This window comes from Capricornis sumatraensis, chromosome 4 (assembly GCF_032405125.1).
Source record: "Capricornis sumatraensis isolate serow.1 chromosome 4, serow.2, whole genome shotgun sequence".
Lineage (NCBI taxonomy): Eukaryota > Metazoa > Chordata > Mammalia > Artiodactyla > Bovidae > Capricornis > Capricornis sumatraensis.
In genome coordinates this window covers 158,807,263-158,830,453 of record NC_091072.1, presented here as the reverse complement: position 1 = coordinate 158,830,453, position 23,191 = coordinate 158,807,263, and the positions used below count along the sequence as shown (strand labels likewise).

At 52.5% G+C, this 23,191-nt stretch overlaps 1 protein-coding gene across 1 annotated transcript in view; it reads right to left on the bottom strand.

Annotated features, from left to right (window-relative positions):
* Positions 1–22,359, bottom strand: part of PARVB (parvin beta) — a 113,524-nt gene extending 91,165 nt beyond the window's left edge. The window contains exon 1 of the mRNA XM_068970151.1: positions 22,245–22,359. Coding sequence (XP_068826252.1) covers positions 22,245–22,359 — 115 coding nt within the window. The remainder of the gene's footprint in view (positions 1–22,244) is intronic.
* Positions 22,360–23,191: the final 832 nt, after the last annotated feature.

The following is a 23,191-nucleotide window of genomic DNA, read 5'->3' as shown; positions in this document are numbered from 1 at the left end:
AAGAGGATTTAAGTCTCACCCTATTCAAGTGCAAGGCCCTCAGCCCGGTTTCTCTAGGGTTGGGGTGTTTTGTTTCTCTCTGTTGGGCTTCCGGCAAAGGTTGTTCTCATCCACTCAGGGCTGGAATGGCCCCTGAGTGTCCGTGGGGAGGCGGATGGCCATGCCCAGGCCTGCCTCTAAGTTGACACCCTGCCTCCCTCCTGTCTCGTGGCAGCAAAGCTCCATGACTCGGCATCTTTGCCAGTCCTCTTCTGTAAAAATAATCACACTGTGAAAGAGGCGGCCCAGGAAGGAGCAGGCTTCCCCACGGTGTGAGACTGGCTTGGCTCTGGTCCTCGACCTGCGTGGACAGTGCTGCTCCTGCCAAGGATGGGCAAGGCCAGAAACTGGCCTCCGCGTGGTCCTCTGTGTGATTCATGCCTCACCGGTCACACTCCCCGCCCCACTCCGTGATCCAACCAGACACTGTCTTCCTGTCCAGGGGCTGCCCCGAGGAAGCACACAGACGGGGGCAGCTTAAACAATGGAAGTCCTGTCTCACAGTCCTGGAGGCTGGGGGTCCGCCAGCCAGGGTGCTTTCTCCTGAGGGCTCCTTGCTGGGCTTGTGGACGGCAGCCTGCTCCCCGCGTCTTCACTGCTTCCCTCTGTGAGTCTGTGTCCTGAAGCTCAGTCGCTTCAGTCGTGTCCAACTCTGTGACCCGGCGGACTCTAGCCCGCCAGGCTCCATCTGTCCATGGGATTCTCCAGGCAAGGATACTGGAGTGGGCTGCCACTTCCTCCTCCAGGGGGTCTTCCCGACCCAGGGATCAAACCTGCTTCCCTTGCATCTCCTGCATTAGCAGGCGCGTCCTTTACCACGAGCACCACCCGGGAAGCCCTGTGTCCTGAGTTCCCCTAAAATAAGGATGCAATTCACATTGGATGAGAGCCCACCCTCCGCCCTAACTCTGACTTAATTACCTCTGTCAAAACCCTCCCTCCGAAGCAAGGTCACACCAAGGGACCAGGGGTTAGGACTTTAACACCCGAACTGGGAGGGATACAACCTTCCCCTCACAACCTTCTTTCTCCCTGCCCACCCACCACCCCCACACCCACCTCTCGGCCTTCCCACATGCTAATCCCCCCGTCTGTCCTCACTTCCTGCTAAATCCAATACATGCCCCAGCTCAGAGCTCAAGTACACCTTTGCAGGAGTGCCTGCCTCCCTGACCCCAGGCCAGGGTTGGACCAACACATGTGCTAAGGCCCCTGGTCCCTGGAAAGCATCAGGGGTCTGGTCTGTCTGTTCCGGGACCACCTAGGGACTGCGCCAGCATTGTACAGGCTCTGTTCCCAAGGCTGCACAATGAAAGCATGAATGAACGAGTCAGTGCCTCCCGGCGCTCTCCCTGCAGAAGGCAGCAGGGGAACCTTTGCAGACAAAGGTCCGCATAGTGAAAGCTATGGTTTTTCCAGTGGTCATGGACCAATGTGAAAGTTGTCAGTAAAGAAGGCTGGGCACCGAAGAACTGATGCTTTTGAACCGTGGTGTCAGAGAAGACTCTTGAGAGTCCCTTGGACTGCAAAGACATCAAACCAAACAATCCTAAAAGAAATCAACCTTGAATATTGATTGCAAGGACTGATGCTGAAGCTGAAGCTCCAGTACTTTGGCCACCTGATGTAAAGAGCTGAGTCGTTGGAAAAGACCCTGATGCCAGGAAAGACTGAGGGCAGGAGGAGAAGCGGGCGACAGAGGATGAGATGGTTGGATGGCATCACTGATTCAATGGACATGAGTTTGAGCAAGTGCCAGGAGACAGTGAAAGACAGGGAGCCTGTCGTGCTACAGTCCATGGGATCACAGAGTCAGACACAACTGAGCAACTGAACAACAGAGCAACCACAAGTCTGCCCCGTCCTCTTGCAGCCACTCTCCCAAATGCCATTAAAACCACGTCCTGGAGTGGCCAGGGTGTGGTCACTGAGCTTCCAGGATGTGGTCCAGGCCGAGGAGTGGGCAGAGGTTTCCCATGCAGCCCAGGTCCTCTCGCACAAGCCCTGAGGGCCTCTCCGTCCTCACTCCCCATCTGTGAAATGGGATCATAATATGCCCTGGGGCTGCTGCGAGGACAGAGGAGCAGATAGTGTGCAGGGCTGGGGAGGGTGCTGGCTCGGAGGAGGCACCAAAAACGAGAAGGAAGGCAAACCACAGCTCCCACCAGCCTTCCGTGCAGGCCCTCGCTTATCCTCAAGGCCAGCGGAGACCAGGCTGCCGCTCCCCTGTCGCGGCTATCAGTGAGGGTCCTGAGGCTTGGTCAGCAGACTCTGGCACAGAAACCCTGCTGCTCATCAAGGAAGCTTCTAGGGCCCTTTTCATCCTGCCTCAGGTGATTTCTTGGAGGCTCCTCCCTCGATTAGCAACTGTTAGAATCTGCCCTTTAGAACTCAGGGAAGGTCGTGGAGCCTAGAGTCTTGCCTACAAGAAATGGGTGGCGGGGGCGGGCCGGGGCGGGGTGGGGGGTATTGTCGCAAAAAAGCTTCTGTGCCCAGGAGCCGCACAGGGTCCTGCTTGGTTTCAGCCTCAGCCTCCAAGTCCCCAGCCACGCCCTCTGCTGTCCTGAACCAGTGGAGGAAATGAGCCCATGAGAGCGCCCTGCGGGCTCAGCCGGGATTCTGCAGAGCCATCCTTGTCTAGCTCCTGCTCTGGCTGACCCTACTGGGATCTTGGGCTCCAAAATCACGGCGGATGGTGACTGCAGCCATGAAATGAAGACGCTTGCTCCTTGGAAGAAAAGCTATGACCAACCTAGACAGCGTATTAAAAGCAGAGACATCACTTTGTCGACAAAGGTCCCTACAGTCAAAGCTATGGTTTTTCTGGTAGTCGTATACGGGTGTGAGTTGGACCATAAAGAAGGCTGAGCACCAAAGAATTGATGCTTTCAAACTGTGGTGCTGGAGAAGACTCTTGAGAGTCCCTTGGACAGCAAGGAGATCAAACAAGTCAATCTTAAAGGAAATCAACCTTGAATATTCATTGGAAGGACTGATGCTAAAGCTGATACTTGGCCATCTGATGTGAAGAGCTGACTCACTGGAAAAAAGACCCTGATGCTGGGAAAGACTGAAGGCAAAAGAAGAAGAGGGCAGCAGAGGATGAGATGGCTGGATGGCATCACTTACTCTATGGACATGAGTTTGAGCAACCTGCAGGAGATGGTGAGGGACAGGGAAGCTAAGCATGCTGCAGTCCATGGGGTGGCAAAGAGCTGGATATATCTTAACGACTGAACAGCAACAATCCCTGGCTAGCACCCAGTCTGGCCGACGCTGCCAGGGCAGTAAGTGCCCCTTTTAATCAGGTGCATCCAGGGGCTGCATAACGAGATAAGGTGTCACCGAGACAGCCTGCCTTGGCTTCATGACAGTCAGCTGCACCATCCTCTGTGCCCCGACCCCAGCCTCTATCAGACTTGCCACATGGCCACTTGAGAGCCGACTTGGTCCACCTCCACGGCGACGGGCTTATCCCCTACTGCAGTCAGCCCCCAGCCCGGCCCCCATCCTCCATCGGCCAGGCCCTGCCAGCTGAACGACCTCCCCTGGTTGTCAGGGATATCCATCCACAAAGGCAAGACCCCAGCAAATGGTAAGAACCAGGCAAGTGGGCAAGAGAGGGGGGCCCTGAAGTGCAGGAACCAGTTAACACCTGGCACACAAAAACAGTTCCACTTACAACAGCATCCAGAGACGGCCCACCAGGGACAAATCTAACCAAGCAGGCAAACTTGCACGCTGAGAACTACGTATCCCTGCAGAAGGACACTAAGGGAAAAAGACCTAAATAAACAGAAAGACACCCCGTGTTCCTGGATTGGAAGACTTAGTATTGTTAAGATGACAATCCTACCCAATTTTGAAATTCAATGCAATCCCTACTAAAATCCCAACTGCAATTCTTACAGAAATATAACATCCACCCTAAAATTCATATGGACTCTCAAAGGACCCCGAAGAGCCAAAACAATCTTGAAAAGGCAAGAACAAAGTGGAAGAAATTTACTACGAAACTACATAGAGTGTGATGCTGGCACACAGCCTAGACACACAGAGCCCAAAATACACCCTCAGCCAACAGTGAACTGGCATTCGTTCAGTGGGGAGTAAAGAGTGGGCCTCCCTGGTGACTCAGACGGTAAAGCATCTGCTTGCAACGTGGGAGACCCAGGTTCGATCCCTGGGTCAAGAAGATCCCCTGAAGAAGGATATGGCCACCCACTCCAATATTCTTGCCTGGAGAATTTCAAGGACAGAGGAGCCTGGCGGGCTACAGTCCAGGGGGTCTCTAAGAGTTGGACACGACTGAGCGACTTTCACTTTCCCTTTTTCAAAAAGTGGACAGTAAGAGTGAAGGGAGAATCACCACCACAAGAGCTCAAGGTCACTCCACTGGTCACCGATCCCACTGTGGGAGCTGGTCTCGAGGGAGCTCAGTGAATGCGCTGATGAATGACGCTGTGCCTGGAAGGCTCAAAGATTAACGAATCACAATGAACAAGCGAGAGACGGGAAGCGGGGCCAGCAGTGAAACAGAAACTGTTAGCGTTCAGTCCTGTCTGACTCTCTGCAGCCCCATGGAAAGCAGCCCGCCAGGCTCCTCTGTTCATGCGGATTCTCCAGGCAAGAATACTGGAGGGGGTTGCCATGCCCTCCTCCCGTCTCTTATGTCTCCTCTATGGGCAGGCAGGCTCCTCAGCAGCCTGGGAAGCCCCAGGAGACATCTGTGCCAACAGTAAGACCCCTCAGAAGTACTCAGGACCCTAACACATATGGGCTCATTCCCCCTCCCTAAATCTCTCAGAGCATCATTTTAAAATCACCGTCTTAACCCTGGGGGTGATCAAATCAGTTCTAAAGCTATGATCGGCACATTTCTCCAATAACATGAAGCAAAATCATATAGGAAAAGTCCATGTGCTTCATGGAGGATCCCATCCTCCCCTCTAGGCTAAGGATCCCGCCTCGGAAACAGACAGAGGTGCTGATCTACATGGGACGAAGCGGGGGAAGCTCTGAGGTTCTGCTTTCAGCCACACACTTTATTTATTTATTTTTTTTGACAGCTTGATTGAGATAGAATTCACATTCCATGCAATTCACCCTTTGACAGGGTGCAATTCAATGATTTGGGGTATATTCACAGAATTTTGGAAACATCACCGCAATCAATTTAATAATGTTCCCATGACCCCACAAAGAAGCCCTGGGCCCATCAGCGGTCACTCCTGTCTCTCCTGCCCACAGCCCCTGTCAATCACTAGTCTAGCTCCTGTCTCTGTGGATTTGCCTATTCTGGACATGCCATTCAAAAGGAATCGTACAACGTGTGGCCTTTTGCGTCTGGCTTCTTTCACTGAGCATCAGGATTTCAAGGTTGATCCACAGTGCAGCCTGAATCAGTATATTCCTCTCTTTTACTGCCGAATAGTATTCCACCATATGGGGCTTCCCTGGTGGCTCAGCAGTAAAGAACCAGCTTGCGGTGCAGGAGATTGGGGTTCGATCCCTGGGTCAGGAAGATCCCCTGGAGGAAGACATGACAATCCCCTCCAGTATTCTTGCCTGGAGAATCCCATGGACAGAGGAGCCTGGCAGGCTGCAGTCCATAGGATCAGACAGAGCTCAGCGACCAAAAAACCATCACCACATTCTGCCATATGGAGAGGTCACACTGTGGGTGTCCATCAGCTGCTGATGGACATCGGAGCTGTCTCCACTTCGTGGCAATCTCAAACAAGGAGCAAAGACCTGGTGCAACCCTTAAATAAACATCAGTCTCTTCAGGGACAGCGCTCACACTCTGCTTCTGATCAAGCCAGCTAAGTGTTTACAGAAAGGATATTCTTTTCTTCCAAGGGATTTTTCTAAACAAGAAAATTAAGAGCAGCCTACGAGCAGGGCTCTCAGAAAGAAAATCTAAATAATAATTGTAGAAATGTGTCCTTGTGACGGGGCCGGAGCAAAAAATAAAACCAAGCCCAGCTGCACACAATAAGATTGAAATGCTGTGTGCGTCTCCAACAAAATTTCAAATCATTAAAATCTCATTATACTAATAATATGTTTTCTAGATCGACTTAACTAAAACACTCTCTTACCCTAACAAAGCGGAGACGTTCCCAGAAATGGTCGCAGCGCAGGGAGTTTGAGGAGGAAGTACAATCCCCTGGGACACCTGGTCTCCGGGCCCATTTCTGCACGTTGTTTGCTGCCTGGACCCGATCGGACGACTGGCAGAAATTATTGTTCTGGCCAAAGAGTTCACTTAGGTTTTTTTTCATGAGATGTTATGGAAAAATCTGAATGAACTTTTTGGCCAGCCCAACACAATGACTGTGCTCTGGCTTCTGAGCTCTCCTCCCTTCACTTAGGTTCTTTTTTGGGTGTTTATTTTATTTTTTTATTTATTTGGCTGCACCGGGTCTTAGTCTCGGCACGCAGCATCTTCGACCTTCCCTGCGGCACGAGGGATCTTTAATTGCAGCATGTGGAACCTAGTTCCCCGACCGGGGATGGAACCCGGCCCCCCTGTATTAGGAGCGAGGAGTCTCAGCCACTGGACCACCAGGGAAATTCCCTTACTTGAGTTCTTCTCTCAAGTTTTCTTAAATAAATGCAAGCAACCATCTGAATATTAATAGGCCATGATGGTCTCCTTATATTTTATCCCTTCTGTTCAGTTACTGCTGGCTGCAGTCGTCGCTTTCTGCACCTGTTCTGTATTTGATGGATACAGTGGGGAGTGGCCACAATGGTAATTTTGATGAGACTGATGGTTGACATCTAGGTAGAGCTCATGATGTGCAAGCTTAGGCATTCTCCTCAATTTTCACAATTGTAATTTTCAAAGTGTGCAGAAACTTGACTGTGAACACCTGTACACCACTGCCTGGAGTCTAACATTTTTCTGTAATTATTTCACTATGTATCCATCGATCCATCACTCTCTCTAGCAATCTATCTGTATTAGTTGCCTGAGGCTGCCTTAACAAATTATGGCAAATGCAGTGGCTTAAAACAATATATATTTATTATCTTAGAGTTCTGGGGGGTCAGAAGTCCAATTGACTTGAGTACTGATTCCACTTCTGAGCATGAGCTGTGATTCTAACACCAATTCCAATGTGTATGGGGGTTTTTGTCCCCATCAAGCAATTCTCGAGCACTGGCCGGCTGCTAACAATTCAATTTCACTCTCTCTGTATAAAATACATAACCAATAAGGACCTAAATTTCGCTGACTAACCCCCTGGTGTCAGGAGGGCTGTGTTCCCTCTGGAGGGTGTAGGAGAATCTGTTTCTTGGTTTTTCCAGCTTCTACAGGGGCCCACGTTCCCTGGCTTGTGGTCCTGCATCACTCCAACTTCTGTTTCCACTGACACCTCTCTTTTCCTTACACAGACCTCTTGCCTTCCTCCTATAAGGACCTTGTGCCCACGGGGATAATCCAGGATCATCACCCCACCCAAGCCCCTCAATTCAACCTCATCTGCTAAGTCCTTTTGACCATGTAAGGTGATGGAGTTAAGCCTCTGAGTAACGGGATGTGGACATCTCTGGGGACATCTCTGTGATCAGCCTGCCACACCATCGTAACGTTCATGCATTTCAGAGTAAACTGCAGACAGAGATACTCTGCCCCTAAACATACACATCTCTATCTAGAGTGCTGTGTTTATTTATAATTCTTTTTTTCGAGTTGAAATGTGCATACATTGGAATGCACACCAAGATAGAGGACATCCCCATCAAGATAGAGGACATCCTCACAGTAACAGAGGACGCCATCTGCCCCAGCCAGGTTCCAGCCCACCCCCGAGGCAGCCAGCAGAGATTAGCTGTGTCCATCTAGACCTCCTTCTCCTGAGAAACGGGGCTACGGTGTGCACTCCTTGGACCTGGCTTCTGCTCGGCACAGCGGTTCGGAGAGTCGTGGTGCTGTGCACACGGGCCACCTGCTCCTTCTCACTCCCTGGAGCCCTCCCCACCTCTCCACCCTCCTGTTGACAGGCGGCCGAGCTGTCTCCAGGGTTAGGTTACCGTGAATAAAGCTGCTATGAACATTGTGCTACAAGGCTTCATAAGGACACAGGTGTCTATGTCTCTTGAGTATCTCATATTGGAACTGCTGGGTCACAGGGAGGAGGGAGGTTTAGTTTTTTAAGAAACTACCAAACTGATGCCCTAAGTTTCGGCTCCACTGTAAACCCCACCTCCAGAGTGTATGAACCTTCTATCTGCTCCGCTTTCTCCCTGAATTGCGGTGGGATGATTTCAGCCATGCTGGCAGGTGTGGAGTGTGTCTCTCTGCTTCTAATTTGTGGCTCGTTTCTCGGGTGACTAACGATGCTGAGCTGAGGTCTTTTCCAGATGCATGTTGGTCATTTGTATATCGTCTCGGATGGAACATCTGTTCAAACCTTTATTCTTTTACTGGGTTGTCTTTCTATTATCAGTTGAAGGAGTTCTTTTTATATCCTAGACACCAGTCCTTTATCAGACATGTGTTTTGGAAATTGTGATAATGGTGATTTGTAATAAGAAATACATATATCTGATCTTCATCCAAATTCCTGGCCCTAGATCCTAAACCCTAGGAATTTCCTAAGTGATGAGAGCAATAAAGGCATCTTATGTGAAGGGGGCAAGTCGTGCAAAGCCCCTAGGTACTCTAAGGATGGGGGTGGAGGCCAGGGGAAGCAACCATCAGACAGCTGGTACTTGCAGGCACTCCACCAAACTTCCGGGGAGGAGGGAAGGGCTAGAGATGGGCCTGCTCAGTCTCTCATGATCAGGGAGTTAATTACCCACGCCTACATGATGAGGCCTTTATAAAAGTCCAGAAGGACTGGGTACAGACAGGCTCCAGGTTGGTGAACAAAGTAGGTACTGGGGGGCGGGGGCGCCGCTTCCCATACACCTCAACCCTGCACATCTCCTCCATCCGACTGGCCCTGAGGTGCGTATCTCTATGATAAACCAGCAACCTACTGGGTAAAATGTTCCTCTGAGTTCAGTGAGCTGCTCTAGCAAAGTAATCAAACCCAAGGAGGGGGTTGTGGAAACCTCAGGTTTATACCCAGTCGGTCGGAAGCACAGGTGACAACTTGAACTCGTGGTCAGCAACCAAAGTCGGGGGCAGTCTCGTGGGACGGAGCCCTTGACTTGTGGTGTCTGGTGCCATCTCTGCATGGCATCTGAACTGAGTATTTTTCACTTGAGGTATTTACAATGTTGTGTTAATTTTTAAGCCTACAACAAAGTGGGGATTCCCTGGCAGCTCAGACGGCATAGAACCTGCCTGCAGTGCAGGAGGCCTGGGTTCGACCCCTGGATCAAGAAGATCCCCTGGAGAAGGAATGGCCACCCACTCCAGTATTCCTGCCTGGAGAAGTCCACAGACAGAAGCCTGGTGGCTTACAGTCCATGGGGTTGCAAAAAGTCGGAGATGAATGAAGCAACACTTTGACTTCACTTCATAAGCAAAGTAATTCAGTTATACAAACACCTATGTCTATTTTTTTCAGATTCTTTCTCTTCTAAGTTATTACAAAACATTGTTAGAGTCCCTGAGCTACACTGTAGGCCGTTGATTGTTATGTACTTTACACAGACAGAATGGGATTGAATCGTTGGGCAGCTGGCTAGTGCTGGAGAATTGCTTGATGTGGATTAAAAAAAAACCCACACACACTGGAATTGGCGTCAGAATCACAGCTGGTGCTCAGAAGTGGAACTGGTACCCAAGTCATAGGAATATTTCCTTCCATGTGATTGCCTGATCAGACCCAGCTGAACTTACATCATTTCATTGAATAACCCAATTCCCCCCAAAATCCTTTGAGTTAAGTACTTTTTATAGAAAAGGAAACTGAGGCACAGGGTAGGGAAGTACCTTGCCCAGGCCCAGGCCCCCGAGAGCAGCAGGATGAATTGTGACCCTCAAAGGTAGGTCCCCAGGTCAGCAGCCTTAACCACTGTGCAGACTGTCTCTTGCTCACACAGCAAATACCCAAGGACCATGACAAGTGGCCGAGAGCATTTCTTATCATCTCTGGAGAGGGGATGGTGACAAGCCAGGCTGGGGGACCCAGATGAGCCGGGAGCTGGCCACAGAGCCCATAGCCTCTGGGAGGAAGGCACGGGACATGGTGGGCAAGTGGGCAGCGCGGGGCTCCACCTTCAAGCCAACGGGGCAGGAGAAAGAGCACACGCGAGGGCCCCGAGCCAAGGAAGACGGGGGACGGGCCGGGCGCCGGGCGGGCAGCGGAGGGCAGCAGAGGCCTGGCCCGGGTCCTGGAGCAGCACGAAGCTGCCGAGGTTCTGCCTGCTCTCTGCAAATGCCAACGAGTCCATTCAGCACAAAGTGGATCTCGTTTGTCTCCAGAGCATCTTTCTACCACCAGGGCTGAGTGTACCTCATGCCAGGAATGATAATGACTTTGCTGCAGACCAGCGGGAAAGGTTACTGGCATCTGAATGGCTCTTCTAGTTGACAAGGTTGGTGGAGATTAAGAGCCAAGGCTGCCAAGGTTTTAATCTCACCGGCCCAGCAGCGTAACTTCCTGCAGAGGACTTTACTTCTCTGGGCCTCTGTTTGCTCATCTGAAAAATGGGAAGAACTAAGAAGTATCCACTTATCAGCTGTGCGTGAGGACTGAGTCATGCATGGAGTGGTTAGAGCTGTGCCTAGAGTATCCCAGGTGCCAACAAGCCTCAGCTGTGAGCCCTGGCCTGAGAGGACTCTGTTCTGCGTAATTAAAAAAAAAAAAAATCTTTCCCTCACTTCTTAGATGAATGCCTTTTAAGCTTGTATATATTAAGGTCTTACTTTAAAAGTAAGGTATGTCTTTCAAAGTTAAGACTTTACTTCATTCAGGTCTCCCTTTGAAAGATAATATTAATTTTTGAAACAAAAAACAGAGAGAGGAAGACACTTTAAGGCTTTGGGAAAGTTGTCCTTCCGAGTCTATTTACACCAACAATGAATTCTGAGCACCACAAGCCTGGTGTCCTCTTCCCCAGCCTGCTCCAAGGATACTCTGCCCCCACACTTAAAGCAGCGCCTGGATGCTTCTAGCAGACTCCATGGAAACAGGAGAAGCAGCAGACACCGAGGGTGGCCTGGGCTCCATCGAACCAGACAGCTGCTTCCGGGACTGCTGGATTCAAGCAAGCCCTGAGACTTAGGAAACCGCCAATCCCTCTTCACCTTGTTAATAACCCAATATTAAACTAAAAGCTTAGTTTAAGCTTTAGTTGAGAAGATCCCCTGGAGTAGGAAATGGCAATCCACTCCAGTATTCTTGCCTGGAAAATCCCATGGACAGAGGAGCCTGGGGGGCTACAGTCTGTGGGGTCGCAATGAGTCGGACATGACAGTAACTAAAACTTCCTTTGCTTTTCAAACTAAAAGCTAAATCCTTTGGAACTGTAACTTTTCAGATGAAAGTATGAAAACAACAGGCGTCAACTATTAAGATGGTGTTACTTGGGGAAACCAACATCCCTGACCTGCTCTGCTTGACGGGCAAGTAAAGCTTCCAAGACGCAGACAATCATTTTGAAACACCCAAGCTTGACAAGTAAGCATTCCAACTACTAACCCGCAAGTGTAGGAATCTGCTCAGATTCGCCTAACGTTTTGCTTCCTTAGGCTGCTGGCAAGGAAGCACCATCGGGGGGCCAGAGTGGGCAAGGATGGCTGCTGAGATGGTCTCACCCCCGAGGACCACTGAAACCCAGCTCAGAAACACCTGCTGCCTCGCAGACACAGGGATTTCCATTTCTTGGCAGCGCACACCTCAAGGGAGCGAGCACGATGCTTCCTGGTCACACTTGGGCAGGACAAGAGGTAGGATCCCAACATTCCCCGAAAGGCAGACAACTTAAAGGGTTTGTGTCCCTCTGACACCAACCGCCCTCTAGCACCTGCAGGGGATACGCCGTGAGAGAAGCAGCCCAGGGCTGCTGACGTGATGCAGGGCCCGAGTGGGAAGAGGCTTCTATTCCGGGGAGGACGCTCACTCAGCAGTGAACCCGCCCATACTCACGCCAGGCTTGACTAACTTAGGCCCAGCATCCTTTCCCCAGTCCAGATGCAGCCTCAGAATCCTCCATAACACAGACAGTCATTACCACTAGAACTGTCAGGAGGAAACGGCCTGCCAGCCCGGCCCTACCAGGAACCAGCTCCGTGTCAGTATCGTACCTTCAACATTATCAGTAACACCTGCTTCCCTGGTGGCTCAGACAGTAAAGAATCTGCCTGCAATGTAGGAGACCCGGGTTCAATCCCTGGGTCGGGAAGATCCCCTGGAGAAGGGAATGGCCACCCACTCCAGTACTCTTGCCTGGAAAATTCCAGGGACAGAGGAGCCTGGTGGGCAGCATGGGGTTGCAAAGAGCTGGACACAACTGAAGAGACTTCACACGTGCTTACGAGCGCTCGGTTGCTGATAAGACCGTCATCACATTTTCTCCTCACATCACCTAAGGGCAAGAGTCATCGTGACCCACGTGGGCTCGCCAGGCAAAGAAGCCGACAGACACGGAGGAACAGGCCCTCAGAGCAAGGATGCGAGGAGAGCGGGCTCCGGCCACGGGCAAGCCGCCTCCCTCAGAAACGCACTGCCTCTCCAGGAACCAGAGAGGCCTTGCGGCTCAGAAATGCAGAGCTGGTGTCTCCCCCACATTCTTCCAACTCACAAATGAGGAAGTGACGCCCCAAAGCTGTAACACAAAGACGGCAAACTTGCACAGCATCGTCAAAGGGGACTCCACGACCCTGACGCTTGGAGAAAGAAGGCAGAAAGTGAAAGCGCCCCTGGCTTCCAGGAGCCGGGCACGTGACGCCCCAGATGCCGTGAGCCCCAGAAGCCAGAAGGTGCTAGAGCCTGCCCCTCATTCCGTTTGCTCTTCTAACCAGGAAGCGGCACCTCCTTTAATGCTACTAACAAGGTGCATCTCCAGCCATAAAAAAAAAGAATGAAATAAGGCCATCGGCAGCAACACGGATAAACCTGGAGATGGTCATACTGAGTGGAGCAAGCCAGACAAAGACAAATATCATACAATGCTGCTTACACGCGGGACCTAGAAAAAATGAGACAAATGAATTTTACTTACAAAACAGAAACAGACTCTCAGACACAGAAATCATATTTACGGTTACTAAAGGGGAAAGGGTGAGGATAAATCTGAAGTTTGAGATTAACATACACACGTCGCTATATATAAAATAATCTAAAAAACCTACTGTACAGCATTGGGAACCATATGTAATATCTTATAATAACCTATAATAACTATAATAACCTATAATAACTATATGTAATATAATAACTTCGGACAAGAATCCGAGAAAAGAATATAAGTGTGTATATATATATATATATGTGAGCTTCCCAGGCGGTGCTACCGCTAAGAACCCACCTGCCAATGCCGGAGACATAAGAGACACGGGTTTGATCCCTGGGTCGGGAAGATCCCCTGGAGGAGGGCATGGCAGCCCACTCCAGTATTCTTGGCCCTGGACAGAGGAGCCTGGCGGGCTACAGTCCACAGGGCCGAAAAGAGCTGGACATGACTGAAGTGACTTAGCACACACACAGGCATATATATTTGTTGGTGGTGTTCATTCGCTCAGTCATGTCCAGCTCTTTGCGACCCCGTGGACCGCAGCAAGCCAGGCTTCCCTGTCCTTCACTATTTCCCGGAGGTTGTTCAAACTCATGCCCATCGGGTCGGTGATGCCATCCAACCATCTCATCCTTTGTCATCCCCTTCTCCTCTTGTGTATGTATAACTGAATCACTTTGCTATACACCAAAAACTAAGATGACATTGTCAATCAACTATACTTTAAAAAATAAAGCAACATTTCAATGAGTCAGAAGCGACCAAAAGCTCCTAGAATTGATTACAGTTCACATTTATAATCTTTTCCCCCAAGAGCACTGAGTTCCGGCCAGCAGATTACCACCACTGGGTCAACAAATGTCTATAAGGTGCTCCTGGACTTACTAATGGGCTTCCCTGGTAGCTCAGCTGGTAAAGAATCGCCTGTGCTGCAGAAGACCCTGGTTCGATTCCTGGGTCAGGAAGATCCCCTAGGGAAGGGATAGGCTACCCACTCCAGTATTCATCAGCTTCCCTGGTAGCTCAGCTGGTAAAGAAGCTGCCTGCCAAGCAGGAGACCTGGATTCGATCCCTGGGTTGGGAAGATCCCCTGCAGGAGGGCATGGCAACCCACCCCAGTATTCTTGCCTGGAGAATCCCCATCGACCGAGGAGCCTGGTGGGCTACGGTCCATGGGGTCGCAAAGAGTCGGACACGACTGAGCAACTAAGCCCTGCACAGACTTACTAAATGTCTCTTCAGTCACTACATAAGCTAATAAATAATAAATATACTCATTAGGAAGTAAAGCCATTTTTCATCTGAAACCTAAAAGGTCAAGCGTATGGCTAATATAAGGAGAAAACATGCTTTCTTCAGGTATATCTTTGCTGTGATGGAACCGCACATTTTAAAACAAGAAAAGAGCTGGGTAAAAGTACCTGCCCTCTGCTGACCACAGCAGGGGGGAAATCCATCACACAGAGCACTTAAAATCCGCTCACAGCTGGTGCTTACCCACTTACATCCGCTAACCATCCTTTAATTATTCTGAAGACTGGACAGGGAATGCGAGGGTAAGCAACTTCGGGATGTACGATAAATATTAATTCCATGGACTGGGGACAGGAATTCAAAGCTGAGCTCCTCTGATGAGTGTGGGGTTGCCAAGGCGACCTGACTCTCCTGGGACCACTCAGGTAAAACCAAGATGCTAGGAGGACCACGGAGAGTTAGCTGAAAGGTAATGAACACAAAGTCATCACTCTGGGCCCAGCATCTCTACCGAAGCAGTTTCCTAGAGATTTCAGCAGATGGCCAGGAAAAAAAAAAAGCCCAGCATGGGACATGCTGACGTGCCTACGTGCTTCTCTCTGAAATGCCCCGGGTGCATCTGGACAGCAGTGGAACAAACAAGGAGAAATGTTGGATCTGAAGATTATAAACAGAATAATAAGCAAAGGAAACCTGACAAAGCCCTACCAAGGCCCCCTGAAAGCCACTTCCTCTCAGCCACAGAGAGATAGGAAAACAGAGGGATGATTTCCAGTGACTCCCCAAGGAGTGTGTACATTACAGGGGCCGACAGACTGACCCCCTCTCAGACCAAGAGCAGCTCCCACGGACAGAGGCAGCCCTGCTCAGAGAGGACGCATGAGGATTTGGAGCGAGAAACGTGGCCGGGTCTGTTGGGAAGCTCACAGCCCACTGGATTCAAATAGGACCCACACTGACTTCTCTTCCCACTGAAGATCCCAGAGCCCACTGGGTACATGGCCCCAGTCCCTCAACCGCTCACCTCCCTCCCCTTCTTACCAGCCACCTCTTTCTCTCCTTGTACATCAGGAGGGCCAACCTACCTTCCCTGTGATCTACAGTGATCACTTCCTAAGCATCTTGTCCCTCATCAAGGTGATCACGTCAGTAAAAAGCCCCAGGTAAGTCCCACCTCCCTGGACAAAGGGAACCATACTCAGTACAAATCCCTTCCCTTCGTCTTGCGGCAAAGAAAGACACTATTCCATTCTTATTTTCAAAGGTACGTGGGACAGTGTGCTGAGATCTGCCTAAAAGAGGATGTGGAAATCACTTGAAGTCGCCATCTGCCCCCAATAAGCTCTTTATGCAAACACCCCGGAAAGCTGTGAACTCCACACCTCCCCAGGTGCCTCAGCCCCAGGAGTAACTGGGAGCAGGGTCAGAGGCCCTGGAGAAGGGCGGGGCCTCATCTAACCTGTTTCTATGCAGAGTCCCTTCCATCTCAGAGCAGCCTCTGGGTCGCTGCCTCTACATCAAGCCCTGCAGCTGCGGCTTCCTCACGTCTCAGGAATCCTGCTGCTCCCAGCCCCGTACACTGCCTCCAGGAAGCCCATCCTGCCTGCACCTACACTCCAGCTGTTTCCTTACCAGTCGCCCCAATCCAGTTCACTCCACACCAGACTCTCTAAAGTAGCAGGGATACTGATTGGACACTGGCGCCCACTATTCACCAAGGATGACAGGGTCTGGGGACCACTCCAGCCTGTCCTGAGGCTGACCACGGCCCACAAACCACACCACAGTCTGGCTGCTCTGAAGGGCCTGCACTTCCCCAGTGGGACCAGCTGGGACCTCCTTCATGGCCCCTCACATTCAGACTGGGTGTCCCCCCAGGTATCCATCACCAAACCTGCCCCCAGCCCCACAGCGCCCAGACTCCCGAGGACAGGCCTGCGTCAGGTCCCCGCAGGCCCCAGCTCCCAGGTCAAGATTCTTCCCGCCTGTGTCCTTAGGTCCTGGGAGCTGCGGGAGCCTCTTTCCTCTGCTGTCCTGCGACGGAGGCGAGCGGGCCTTCACCTCCGCACCCCCACCTCCCATCCATCTCCCAGCCAGAGCGATTATGGAGGACTCAACTGCAGTTTCCTCTGAACCTTCACGGAAGTCTGCCGTGTCTCCTCACTCTCTGTCCAGAGAGGACGGGGTCTGCCAGGGACACCCCATCTATCTCCAGAACCCCTACCCCCCAGGTGACTCTGTGTTTGGGCCACACCTGCTTATAACCAGCTGGCCCAGCACAGGTACCCGGCCCCCGTGGGCAGTCCAGATTCTTCCCCTTAGGAAACTGAGCTGACAGTTTGAAAGAAAGTGAAGTTGCTGAGTCGTGTCCCACTCTTTGCAACCCCATGGACTGTAGCCTACCAGGCTCCTCCGTCCATGGGATTTTCCAGGCAAGAATACTGGAGTGGATTGCCATTTCCTCCTCCAGGGGATCTTCCCGACCCAGGAATCGAACCCAGGTCTCCCGAATTGCAGGCAGACTCTTTACTGTCTGAGCCACCAGGGAAGTCCAAGTTGAGAACCACTGGTTTAAACTGCAGCTACCAGGTAAGGTTGTGTTTCCTCAACTATGAAGTGAGGGCAAAAGTCCCGCCTTGCAGGTAACTTGTGAGCAGGTGAAAAGTCCTACCCTTGCCGGGCACCTCTGTCCAAATGCTCTTCTTACAGAGAAGGGTTGATGTGGGACAGTGTTTGGGGACAGCCCAGAGTCCACGCAGCTGGTCATTCTATAAAGAACAGGGCGAACCGAAGGGAACACACTGGGGTCGGCAGAGCTGGTTTCGACTGAGAGTCTCTTCTGGAAGTTATTTAAAACCCAGAAAAGCAACTCAATACTTTCAACCCTCAGTGCAAAGCTGCAGTCACCTGGTGTCTCTTTAGATCTAGCTCCTGAGGTTTCAGTCAAGGTCTTGCTCATTTATCTCTGTGTGTGCATCAAGGGCTCAGAAGACGACCAGGGTGAAGAAAACAAGTTGCAGAAAGTGTTTACCAAAGATGCATCTGATAAAGAATGGGTATCTAAAATGCACCAAGAAGTCCTAAAACTCAACTACAAGAAATCAAACCACTTGATTTAAAGAATAAGGGACTTGCCTGGCAGGTCCAATGGTTAAGACTCCGAGTTACCAAGGCAGGGGCACGGCTCAATCCCTGCTCGGGGAACTAAGATCCCACATGCCACAAGGCGTGGCCAAAACAAATAAAATAAAGGATACATTAAAAAAAAATGGGCCAAAGATCTGAGCAGACACTTTGCCAAAGAAGATGCGCAGATGACATAGGAGCCTAGAAAAAGAAGCTCCGCATCATGTCACTAGAGAATGAGGACCTAAAACTGCTCTAAAAAATATGATTACAAGAAGAAAAGCAATCAGGGAACAGCAGCTTCCTGAACACTTGCTTTCCCCAGAAAAGCAGCAGGGACAGAGCCTCTGGCTCGGCCGTGGTGGGCTCAGCTCTCACAGGCTGGCACTGGTCCCTGGGGTCTGGGCAGAGGGCGGAGGTCAAGGCAGGCGGGAACCTCTCAGGCAAACGGGCAGAGGGGAGCCCATCCCCACCTTCCATCCATGGCCTCCTGGCCCCAGAGCTGGACCCCTGGCTCTAAGGACTTTACACAGCTGCAAGGGCACCCGTCCTGGGGCACCTCTCACCCCGTCCTGGCCTGCGGGACTGCTGGGGACCCCCGCGGGGAGCCTTCCTCTGCGCCTGCTCTGTCCAGCTCGTAAACCGTAAACCGAATGACTTTCGCGCGTGGCCCTTCACAGCCCCCGGGCTTTCTACGGGGAGTTTTGGGGTTTTTTAAGTGTTCCTTTCCACTTTTCCCAACACCCCACTGTTCATCACAGTTCCGTTTTCTAAGCCGGGTCACCACATGATGCGACTTGCTTCCCTCCCATAGACTATCACAGCCTTAATCATGCTATGAATTCACCCAAGGCACTTCCTGCAAGGGTTCCTCCAAACCCCAGCACACATTTCTGAACATGACCTCCCCTGGCAAGTGACAGGACGTTCACCCCCAATACGTGCCTTGGTGCTTGTCACAGCCCCAGGCTCTGCAGGCCCGAATCTCTAACTTCCCAGCAGTGCGGTCCTTGTCCCGGCACCCTCCCCCTCACCTCCACCCACGCTACTGAACTCATCGTGGACTTTCTAACAAAAAGGAAATGAAACCCACCACGCAGCTGGCAGCGCCCGGCACACCTCGAATCACCGTCTTCCCAATGGTCCCTGGCAGGCAAATGAGCGCCTTCCCATGGGGGGCCTGGGTGGGGCCAGGACCTGCTGCAAGTGAACCACATGAGTGGCAGGGAGGGCAGGTTGCCAAGGCAACAGGCCCAGAGGGAGACCAGCAACTCTCCATCAATCATTCAGGACCTCATTCTCCAGCCTTCGCACCTCGGCCTCCCTCCTACTCCTCACTCCTTCCGCTCTTCCCACAAGACAGGCAGAAGCCACGGAGCCCTTCCAAGGTCAGTCCTCTTGGAATTCCTGCTTGATAAGTGTTTGTGACCTTCTGTTTGCATGGGGGGGGGGGGGCGGTGCAGACCACTGAGTGTGCCAGGCACCCCAATCTTGAGAAATGAGGCAGGGGACCCAGCTAACTCACACAGCAAAGCGAAAGCAGCTGGGAGTTCCCTGGCGGTCCAGGGGTTAGGACTCAGCGTTTTCACTGTCGAAGGCCTGGGTTCAATCCCTGGTCAAGGAACTAAGATCCCACAAACCGTGTGGTGTGGCCAAAACAAAACAAACAGAAAAAAAAAAAAAAAAAACTATACTACAGAAATATCTCTTTCCTCCTGCTGTTTCATGACTATTTTGTTCATCACTGGATGATTCTGAGTGCTCTTGGTATATTCAAATTAAACCAGATTTTTCCCGTGATTTTCTAGACGCATGCTAGTTCACAAAGGCAAACATTTTGCTTTGGAAGTTGGGGCTAGTCCATGAGTTCAGGCATTTGCTCTTCATAGTCCAAGGGAGTAAATGTCACCTATAAAAAGCTTTCATCATCCAGAACATTCCGCTGACTTGCTATTCTGTGAGAGATGGCTTTCCTGGTTCCTTCGGGTCTCAAACATCACCTGCTCTGAGGCCTTCCCCAGCACCTGTCTGATTGCACTTTTATACCTTCTTCCTAGCAGATATTATAAATCTGTTTTATTTATTATGACTGAGTCTCTGGTCCACGAAAGAAGAGCCTTGTCCATCTTTTCTTCCTAGGGTCCCACGGCAGGCCATGAATGAATAGGAGACCGTATGACATTTGTGTTTATAATTGCCGTAAGGCATAAAGAGGAACTGAAATGATTTTGATGAGCGTGACAGATCATTCCTGCTGCCCCTCTGATCTGCAGATCAGAGACGTAGCGGGAATGACCTAGGGTGGGGGAAGGCCATTTATCATCTCTTTTAGGAGGCGTGACTTGATAGAAGTAAGCAGCCAGTCTGGATCCTAAATGTCAGGCTTCAGAGAGGAGTGATTCATCTGCTTTGTACAACTTGTCAACCGAAAAAAAATGTACAGCCTCAAAGTCGAGAGTTATGTTTTACTTGGTGGACAAAACTGAGGACATAAGCCCGGGACTCAGCTAGCTCTGAGGAAGGGCTACAGAAGAGGCAAAGGAGGAGCCAGGATATGCAGGAGTTTTTGCAACAAAGACCAGGGAATCCGAACATCAAAAGATCCCTGTTAATTAAGGAAAACCAGATATTTCAAGTTAAAGCATTTAGTACTTTTCTCTGTATGGATGTGAGAGCTGGGCCATGAAGAAGGCTGAGTACCGAAGAATTGATGCTTATGAACTGTGGTGCTGGAGAAGACTCTTGAGAGTCTCTTGGACTGCAAGGAGATCAAACCAGTCAATCATAAAGGAAATCAATCCTGAATATTCACTGGAAGGACTGATGCCGAAGCTGAAGCTCCAATGCTTTGGCTGACTCATTGGAAAAGACCCTGATGCTGGGAAAGATTGAAGGTGGGAGGAGAAGGAGACAACACAGGATGAGATGGTTGGATGTCATCACCGATTCGACGGATGTGAATTTGAGCAAGCTCCGCGAGTTGGCGATGGACAGGGAGGCCTGGCGTGCTGCTGTCCTTGGGGTCACAGAGAGTTGGACTCAACTGAGCGACTGACAACAGTGCATGGAAGCTGCCCAGGTCTGGGCCCGCTGAGGTCGCTCCTCGGAATCGCCCCGCAGCTCCTGAGGCCAGCATCCCGTGCTTCCTGGGCTGAATCACCGGGGCAGGGGCTGCTCAGCAGGATTTGTCTCCATCCTGAATTTCCTCCTCCGGGCACAATTCCACATCCTTTCGATTACTGATATGGCAGACATTTTTTTCATTGATAAACTAAAGGTGAAAGGAGCTGCCCTCAGGGGGAACTATCTAAAGTGGTAAAACTGTCCCTGGTGGGAAATGCATGGACACACACACACACGGACACACACACACACGGACACACACCCTGGTGGGAAATGCATGGACACACACACACACAGAGACACACACACACCCCTGAGCAGAAGGTGTGTCAGTGTCTGTACATCTGCTCAGCCCTCGAGGTAAAAGGTCACAGACATTCCCCAGGAATACACACACCAAAGAGAGAAATTAACATGGGTCCACATGAGCCTGCAAGCCTGTCCTTGGGGTACACATGTTCCTGGGGGGTACATTAGCCTGGCAGGTACAAGAAGACTCTCTAAAGCTCAGTCAGCTCCTGGACCCCCCTGACTCCGGATTCTCTCTCCCCAGGTCCAGACTGTGGCTAGCCCCCACCAGCCTGGTTCACAGCCACCGCAGCATAACCCACCCTCCCCACAGGAAATCTGGGCTAGGGGAAAGACTCCCCTGGCCAGAACAAAGGGAAAAATCAGGAATGCAGTCCTGGGAGAGGCCCAGGGAACAGCCTTGTTTAAAGAGCACAAACAAGAGGCCCGAAGTCACATACCCACAACTCTTTCAAAAAAGAATTTTAAGAGGTGGCAGGAAGTGTTTTAGGATAATTTTCGTGGACACGTGGAGGCAAACATGGAGGGGCCTGTGCAGTCCGTGTGGGAGGGCCTCCCGGCCTCGAGCATCCCTTTCCTCCTCCCCTCTCGCCCAGGCTGGGGGCGCAATCCGTGCAGTGCACTGCACCCCAAAAACCAGCGGGCCCCCAGCAGTAGGCTCACCCCGCAGTGGGGCCCAATAAATGCTCATCGAGCGGCCCCCAGGCAGGGCTGAACGCGCAGGCCTGCGGCCGGGGGAGGAGGCTAAAGAAATGGCTGGTGACCTGGGCCGCGGTGGGCGCAGGGCTGTCTCCAGCGGGCCGGGGGGCTCGTCCCCACGGCTGCTCAGTATCCTGTGCTCAGCAGGAGCCGGCGATGCGCGTTTCGATGACGCCAGGAGCCCAAAGGGGGCTCCATGAGCCGCCCGGAGACGGGGCGCCGCCAGGTTGGCGGCTGGTTCCCGGCCCGGCGTTTAAAGGGGGTCAAGGGCTGTCCTGAAGGTCACGGCGGCGCGCTGCGCGGGCCCGGAGGGCTTGGGGAACCGTGCGCGCGGGGCCCGGAGCGGAGAGGCAGCGTGGTGCCCGCAGCCGCTCAATCGGGTCCGGCGGGGACTCGGGCCGCGTGGTCCCCGCTGCGCTCCATCCGGTCCAGGCGGGGCTCGGCGCTGTGCGCGCGCGGGCGCGCGGGGCGGGTCGGCAGCCCGCCTGGGTCTCGCGGAGCGGAGAGCGGCGCGGGCGCGGCTGGAGGCCGGCGGCAGGCGCACTCACCCTCCTTGGCCTTCTTCTTCCTCGCCAGGGTGCCGCCCAGCTTGCCGAGGAACGATTCGTCCTTCTTCATCCTGTGGGGCCGCAGGGCGGGCGAGCGCAGCGGCGCGGAGGACATGGGGACGCACGGGGACCCCGGTGGCCGGGCCGGGAGCAGCGCGTCTGGGAGCCGCCCTGGTCGCCTCCGCCGCCGCCGCCGCCGCCGCCCGCTCGCCCCGGGGAGTGGCCGGGAGGGCGCGGCCCCGGCGCCGGCCCCCGCCCCCCGCCCGCCCCTGGCCCCGGCGGCGTCCGCCGCCCGAGGTCTGGCTCTGGGTCACCACGTCCAGCCTGCGAGAGCCGTCGGCGGTTCCCACGCGCCGCGTCACGCTTACTCTCCAAGCGCAGCGGTGGTTCCCCTCCTAAATGCCGCCAATTGGACAGACCGCGTGCCCTCTGCGCCCCTTTTGTTCTACTCGTTTGAGCCCTGGACTCTGGTGACCTTACCTGGGCGCCGGGGTCGGGGGTGGGGGGTCAGCGAGGCAGCCAGGGCCATCACCTTTGCACAGCCGTGGCACATCAGATAAGCGCACAAATGGGTCGTTTCATTTGCTGAGCTTTTCCCCACAAGCAGTCCAAGGGCTGGGGGGAACCCTTGTGACCTGTGCCCGCCCTCTAGAAGCTTGGCACGTGGTAGGCAATGGCTACATGGGTACCCTCGTGCACGCCTCGCCCTGTCCCAGGGGAACTCCTGGTGATTCCGGCAGAGGAATGAGCCCTAGTGTGGAATCAAGGGGCGGGTGTTCGGGAGGAGGGCAGGGCAGGAGGACCAGAGGGGACAGTGTAGGGGCTCCAGGGAGGAGAGAGAAGAGGAGGAAGGGGTTTACTGTGGAGGTGATGTGGTGGACTTGGGTTCTGCAGAGTTGACTCTGGGTGAGGTGGGTGGGGAAGGACTGAGCCTGGAGAGCAGGTCC